Raw genomic sequence first — 8,126 nt, forward strand, 5'->3', positions numbered from 1 at the left:
TCTACAAGTGCAGCCAATACTCTTAATTGCTGAGCCATCTTTCCAGCCCATGGCTGTATATTTCTAATTATTACTTCCTTCTTTCATTTTTACTGTCATAGGTTTTATTTCTACCTATACTTCAAAATCTGTGTTCTTTGTTATGTTTAGTTTAAACAATTAGTAATTGTTAACTTCTAGGAGTTACAAATCTGAAATTAAAATATAAGATGAAAGCCCTGGAACACAGCCTGTAGAGAGTTAGTGTGAGATTTTGGAGATTACTTTATATCATAGATAAAGACACTGATGGCCAGAGATATTCAAACACTTAGTGTCGCATAATTACTATGAGGGACTGTCAGGAAGGAATTACAGATGATTTCAGCTTTTGCTATCATTCATCATATTATGCATCTAAGAAACGTAGTTTAGGTCCCTCAAGTTGTTCTCCCTTCTGCAATATACAACCATTTCCTTAAATTTAGCATAGAATAAACCTATAAACGTCTAACAACATGTGGACTTGGAGGCTCTCAGCACTGTATCTGTCATGAAAATTCAGATGTATTTCATTATGCCTGGACAGATTATACTGCCTCAGAGGGCCCTCTGTCCTTGATGTTCTTTCTGCCTGAAATGCTCCCCAGCAATATTTTATGAAGGGAATAATTGTATTTTTCCTGTTTGCCACCATATTCTGCCTTCCTGCTAACACAGATCTATACACTCAAAGTCTTTTGAATGAACCATCAGTAAACTAACCTCTGCTGATCTCTACATACACCTCATGTTTCAGGAAACAGCCTGTAATATCCACACTGTGTTATGATTGTTTTTTTAATTAGAAGAAGCATTTCATTACAACAGCATTAACCTATTCAATAACATTTTTCTGAGCTAGGGTACATCTCTTTCAAAATTGGCTGTACATTTTTAGGTTTACAGATGAATTATTACGTGTGTTATGATTTTTTGACTGAATTTACATTAAAGTTTAGCTTTGCTTATTGAGAAGTAAAGAGTGTAGAGTCCAGACCTCCTGAAAATAAAGAAGTTAAGTTGAAGTTGTGCAGAAGACAGGAGATAACAGTTTGGGGGCCAACCCAGATATACAAAAGGCTTTCCTCAACAGGGGAAACTTCGGCTATCAACAAAGAAGAATCTCAGAGTGATATCAAGGGATATTTGGACTTTCCTGGTCCCAAGAACACTTTGGAAATGCTGACTCAGGCAATTCTGAGAGAAAGGCTGACAAACACCTTCACATGTGAGGCTGTAGCAGCTCTCTGGGAATCCAGGGGGGTCAGCTTTCTCTGTCCTAATGCAACCTGCTTAGTGAGCATCCTTCCATCTGGAGCTTGGTTTATTTCAGAGGGTTGCTGGAAATTTCTGCTGAGAAGTAGAAATATTAAAATGTGCAGTTAGACAAGCAAAGTGGGATTGCTGGATAGGAATGGGTGAATAGTATCTTACTGAAAGAAGAACTACAGGGATAATATTGGTAATACACTCCTACATGAGAATTTATAATTTTTGAGTTTCACATTTTCAGCTATGGTGCATTTTAAGACAGTTTTAATTTTCTTAAGGAAGTATTGTGGATGGAATTCTCAAAACAAAACTCTCACTTGTTTTGATTTTAAATGGCATAATTCATGCTTTTTTTTTTTTTTTTTTTTTTTTGGTCTTTTTGAGACAGGGTCTCCCTGTAGCCCCAGCTGTCCTGGAACTCACTATGTAGACCAGGCTGGCCTTGAACTCACAGAGATCTGCCTGCCTCTGCCTCCCAAGTGCTGGGATTAAAGGTGTGTGCCACCACGCCTGGCTAATTCATGCTTTTTTGAAGAAGAAATTGTTAACACTTTAAAATGACTTACAAAAATAATTTTAAAGGGGCCAGTGTAACGGCTTGATGAGGTGGCTCAGCCGGCAAAGGTACTTGCTGCCAAGCTTGACAACTTTAATTTGATCCTTGGAACCCACTGGTGGAAGGAGAGAACTGACTCATGTAAATCGTCCTCTGACTTCCATAGGGGCACCGTGGCATTTGTGTGCCCACGTACTTACACATACAAAATAAATAAGTATAGTAAAAATAATTTAAAAAATTAAACCACCACTCCAAAATACTGTGTATCACTGAGACAGTTTTTACTGAGTGGTAGGCAACTGGAAGAATTTTAGAAAGAATCAAATAGATTTTTTTTTTTTGAGACAGGTTCTTACTATGTAGCCCTGGCTGGCCTGACCCTCACTATGTTGACCAGGCTGGCCTAAAACTTGTAGAAATCCACCTGCCACTGCCTCTTGAGTGCTGGGACTAAAGGTGTACTCTACCATCTTCCAAACAGATTTTACAAGAAGTCAAATAAAAAGAATTTTATAATAAAACTCCCTTCCATTAAGAAAAAAATCTCTAAAATAAATTTAAAAGTAGCTTACTTGAATTCTTTACTCTTGAAAAGGAGCATTTTGGCTGTTATGAAAGTTGATAAATAATGTGGAGGCAACAAGCAGTGTGACTAAGGTAAAGTGAAGGGTGAAGCAAACTGCAATAATCATGGCAGGTTAGTAAGATGACTAATAGAGCAGGACAGAGGCATGCCCTGGCAAGCAGAAACCATGGAAGGACCAATCTTCTGTGTTTCTCCTGTGGGACGGACCACATCTTTCACATCTTTCCCTGAAAGGGACCGTCTTCTGTGTCTCTTTCTGCTCACCTTACTAGGCCTGCTTGTTCATGATGGAGGTAGTACTGTAGATTTGCTTTCTTCATCCATCCATCCGTGAAAGATCAGCTTCAGCTAGGCACAGAATTTTGGGTATTCTTATGCCCACATTTTATAGATGGTTAAATGAGATTTTACATTTTTCACATGGAGTTCTAGCTACAGCAGAAGTATCACCTACACTTCCAATTCATAAATTCCCCAGAGGGGCATGGGCATAATCATGTGGACATGTAGGCACTCCTTGTTGGTATCATGTGAACTGGATCCTAGGTGAGATTGCCTGAGTGAAGTCATTGGATAAGCTGGAAGGATGCCCACCCAGGCCAGTGTCAGAGCTCATGACATTCCCTGTCAATAACTTTTTTGTCTCTCTATGGTCTGGAGTTTTCATGGCTACCACACGAGGGAAAAGTAGAGCCTTGGTCATCCTGGATAAATACTGACAAGTTCTTTGGATTTTGGATGTTTGAATGTCTTTGTTTTTCAAATCTCTTGAATATAAATAGGTTTTCTTTTTTTAAAAAAAGTTATAATTAAGGGCTAGAGAGATAGTTCAGTGGTTAAGAGCACTGGCTGTTCTTGTAGAAGATCCAGGTTTGAATCCCAGCACCCACATGGCAGCTAACAACTATAACTCCAGTTCTAGGCGATCCGTCACCACCTTCTGTCCTCCGAGGGCACTGCATGACATAGGAGCACTTACATACATGCAGGTATAACACTCATACACATGAATGAATGAATGAATGAATGAATAAATAAATGAGTGTGTTCTTTGAAAGTCCTAATTTTGCTGACTCTTAGCTCTCGCTGTCTCTGGCGGTGGGTTACTGTGTTGTCTGTGTTGCTGTTTCTGGTGTTTCCTATTATCTTTGGTTGGTCTCAAAGCCCTTCTGCCCCACATCTTTATGCTGTCATTGAGCTTTTTGCACAGATTGATTTGTTTACAGTAAATTTAACCTTCACCCAAATTTACAGTTTGCAAAGTTAAAAGAGACTATTTTAAAGATATTTAAAGGGAAAGGAAAATTTATTTATTATTATTATTATTTACCATTTATTGGTTTGTTTGTTTGGAGGCAAGGCTCATATACCCTGGACACTGATTCTTATTGGTTTCATTAGGTCTTTCTTCTATTGAAAGCATTACAGAAATACATGGAATAAACCAGTGGTGCAAACTCCCTGTTAATGAAGTAGAGAGAATTCAGATTGTGACTTTACTATAGCATAGCACTCATATCAAATCACAAGTATTTATTGAAACTTGCAATTTGTGTACATTCTCTCAATTGCTATATCATGCTATTAAAATTTGTTTTGATTGGTAATTTAGGAAAAAATTTAAAAACATTGACAATTGTTGCAAAACATACTCTCTTTCTTGTATTTGCAAGCACATAACTTCAGAAGTACTTGCATCTACCAGCCCTTCTCCTATTCGGATGCATACATTAGTTGGTGTTATGTTTTAGCAGAGTTGGGGATATCACCATCACAGAGTTTGCAGCCTGGAGCACTTCTGAGATTTCCCAGAATGCCCTGATGTACTACAGTGGTCGACTTTTCTGGATCAATGGCTTTAAGATTATCACAGCACAGGAAATAGGTCAGAGAACTAGTGTATCTGTTTCAGAACCAGCCAGATTCAATCAGTTCACAATTGTTCAGACAACCCTCAAGCCTCTACCAGGTATAATATTTTATTCCTACCTATTTGCCCTCTACACTTCTATTACTTATTTTGATCAACATCTTAAGAATTATGTTGAAAAAAGGGAATGTATTAGTAAGTTTTGTTGATTTGTTTACAGTAAATTTAATCTTCATCCAAATTTATAGTTTTCAAAGTTAAAAGAGACAATTTAAAAGATACTTAAAGGGAAAACAAAAATTTGAAATTTATTTATTATTATTTATTGTTTAGTTTGTTTGGAGACAAGGTCTCATGTACCCCAGACTGGCTTAGAAGTTATTTTATAGCTAAAACTACCCTTGAACTCCTGGTCCTCCTGATTTTACCTCCCAAGTGCCAGGATTACAGATATGGACCACCATGCCTGGCTTTGGTTCTAATTATTAGTAGTTTCTGCTGAGCATGATACTGTGCTTATCTTTCTCTGTTTCTTTCTCTTTTCCATTCCGTAGGGAACTTTTCCTCTGCCCCTAAGGTTATCCCAGATTCTGTTCAAGAGTCTTCATTTAAGATTGAAGGACATGCTTCAAGTTTCCAAATTCTGTGGAATGCTCCCCCTGAAGTGGACTGGGGTATAGTTTTCTACAGTATAGAATTCAGTGCTTATTCTAAGGTATGCTCTTGGTTCAAGTATTATTTCCCAAATCTGCTATAGCATCTGTACCAACCTTGTACACACTGATTTATACTTTGCTCATGCAGTCAAACGCATCTCTGTTGTTTTCATAGCATTTGCCTATTAAAGTTGTTCCCAAGAGCCCTCGTTAATAGCCAGTTTCTGACTGCTTTGTGCTAATTACTGTGTTAGATACACTTTAATTGGTCTATTTAGGAAAGCATATGCATTATGAAATTGTGAATTTCCAAAATTTCAAGTCTTGTTTTTACAAGTGAACCAAAATGTAGAGATTTTAGTAAGAGGAAAAAAGGTTTATAATTCTTCCTCTAAATATGATATTTTGTGCTTATATTTTAGTTCCTGGCTATTGAACAACAGACTTTACCTGTATTTACTGTGGAAGGGTTGGAGCCCTATGCCTTATTTAATCTTTCTGTCACTCCTTATACCTACTGGGGAAAGGGCCACAAAACATCCCTATCATTTCATGCACCTGAATCAGGTACAGGGGTTTAAAAAATATCTCTAAAAAAACAGGGGCAGACTCTCATTTTACAAGGTCTTGAATGAATCGTTAATAACATTTAAAAATAACCTTCAGTTTTATACAGGTGTATAGATTCAACAACCTTTCAGTGCTTTCTAGAGATTGGAATAGCATCATCAAAATAAACACATAATTTATTCTAAAAGAAGAATATTTCAAAGACTAATTTAGAACTATTTCGCTTGATTGTAGTGATATTTAAGAGGTGGACACATGTTTCAGGTAGTCTGTGAATCATTTCATCAGGTAAATGGGTGCTGAAGAGTAGAGACAACTTCTTGGAAGGCAGTTGTTAACAAAGATAGTACTCAGTGTTCTGAGTATGAATAACATGTCTAAATTCTATGCTTCTTGTATATATATATATATATATATATGTATAAAATTTGGAGACAGGGTCTCCCTGTAGCCCCAGTTGTCCTGGACCTCACTATATAGAGCAGGCTGGCCTCAATCTGGGATGAAAGGCATGCACTACTATGCCCAACTTTTGATAATATATTTCTAAAAGAATACTAGCCTCACACTTACATTTGTATATCATTTTAAGGTGTACAAAGCACATTTACAGGTGTCTCACTTTCATGAGACAGTTATTACCTACTTATGCATCAGCAATACCATTTTGCTTGATCCTCACATGGCTCTGAGGTACATGGCGCAGATGTTACAGTCTTGGGTATGAAAGTGAAAATGGAAGCCCAGTAGTTGCTCATGTGAAATAGCCACTAAGTGACAATAATTTAGTCTAGAATTTTTACTATAGTTTTATTGAATCTCATTTAATTTTTTTGTAAATATTGGTAAATGATAGCCTCATATTAATTTAATTGATATAAACTTCTAATAGTGGACATAGCCAATGCACATTTTGCTATAATTATTTACTCAATAAATACTTATCCACAGATCTCACGAAATAGTGGAACATGGGCATGCTCTGAAGCAGTTAACATTTAGATTCAGGTATGCTCTAAGATTGTTTTGGGAAATCAGCTTTGGTGGCATTGTGGAAATGGACTTGACTATATTCCTCCGGGGATCCCCTTAGGGGCTATGGTAAACAACTGACAGGCATTGGCAGCAGCAAGGATGAGTAATAAGATTTGCCTCTTACCTGCAGAATATTTACAATATAGCAACCAATTATTCATACTCGCCAATTTTTATTAGGCACTTATTATGTGGCAGCCCCTATACTAGATTTTGGGGGTATGTAATAAGGAATAAGAATAGATGCTTTCTGTGATGGAATCTATGAAACTGTGAAGATGAACACTTACACTGCTAACATCAGAGAAATGAGGCCTTGACAACTAAATTGAACAGTAGTGGCTTGTAGTAAGCAGGTAATGCTATGAAACCATCACCTATGTCAGGATCCCTGGAGTGTTATTAAGAGAGGGGGGATGCACATGAACCAATATGGTCATGGAAGACATTCATATGTTCAGACATTCAGAAACTTTGGCTGGATTGTGAGAGATGGAGCAAGAAGAGCTATTATATCAGCACAGTGTAAGAAGGGCTGGGTCAAGTAATGATGTAAATGAGGAAAAACAAGAAGCAAGGACACTGGAACGGGTGAAGGTGGAGACCTTGGAGAAGAGTTTCAAGATAGAAGAGGGATATACAGAGTAGAATTACCTGAGACTAAATGGCTTGGCTTGGCTCTAGCATATCTGGGAATGCCCAAGCGATACCCCTGGGATATTATCTACTACTTTCTGCCTCCTTTGGGGGTTTAGAGTGAGGAAGTTTGAATCCCTGATATCCTTAATTCCACCTCCAGAACTGAAGGCTGGTTATAGTTACTGCCGTCCATCCTGATAACTGACATCTTGACCTTCCACTAAACCACCGTATCAGGACAAGAGTGAATGCAGCATTTTTAAGGACAACCAGTCACCTTTGATCCATTTACAGTACTGATAAGAAAGATGAGCTTAAGCAGTAGTAAGAGGGCATTGGGCTGAATGGAAGGAAGTCATCGAGATGTACTGAAATATCAGGGTGGGCTCCTGAAGATTATTGTTCCGTGTAGAGCTTTAAGAATGAAGGCGACGTACTGCAACAGTCTGAAATGAGAAATTCTTTTTGCTAATATATCTGTACCTTTATCATGAGTGGCAAAAGTCAGCCTTATACTATTTCCTGACCTGTCTGTACCTCTACTTTTCAGTTCCATCAGCACCAGAGAACCCCAGAATATTTATATTATCAAGAGGAAAATACTTCAACAAGAATGAAGTTGTGATGGAGTTTAGGTGGAATAAACCCAAGCATGAAAATGGAGTGCTAACAAAATTTGAAATTTTCTATTGTATATCTAAACAAAGTAGCACAAACAAAACAACTGAAGACTGGATTTCTGTCAATGTCACTTCCTCAGTGATGGCTTTTCAGCTTGAGGGCATGAGCCATGGATACACTGTAGCCTTCCAGGTGTGTGTGTGTTGTATATGTGTGTGTGTGTGTGTGTGTGTGTATATGTGTGGGTGAACGTGTGTGTGTGTGTGTGTGTGTGTGTGTGTGTGTGTGTGTGTGTGT

General features: G+C 37.8%; 1 protein-coding gene across 1 annotated transcript in view; it reads left to right on the forward strand.

Annotated features, from left to right (window-relative positions):
• Ros1 (ROS proto-oncogene 1, receptor tyrosine kinase) overlaps positions 1-8,126 on the forward strand; it is a 170,801-nt gene that overhangs the window by 76,982 nt on the left and 85,693 nt on the right. Inside the window, exons 19-22 of the mRNA XM_008835788.2 lie at positions 4,193-4,407; positions 4,863-5,023; positions 5,387-5,531; positions 7,759-8,021. Of these exons, the coding sequence (XP_008834010.1) occupies positions 4,193-4,407; positions 4,863-5,023; positions 5,387-5,531; positions 7,759-8,021 (784 nt within the window). The remainder of the gene's footprint in view (positions 1-4,192; positions 4,408-4,862; positions 5,024-5,386; positions 5,532-7,758; positions 8,022-8,126) is intronic.

This window comes from Nannospalax galili, unplaced genomic scaffold, assembly GCF_000622305.1.
Source record: "Nannospalax galili isolate Female #2095 unplaced genomic scaffold, S.galili_v1.0 scaffold417, whole genome shotgun sequence".
Taxonomy (NCBI): domain Eukaryota; kingdom Metazoa; phylum Chordata; class Mammalia; order Rodentia; family Spalacidae; genus Nannospalax; species Nannospalax galili.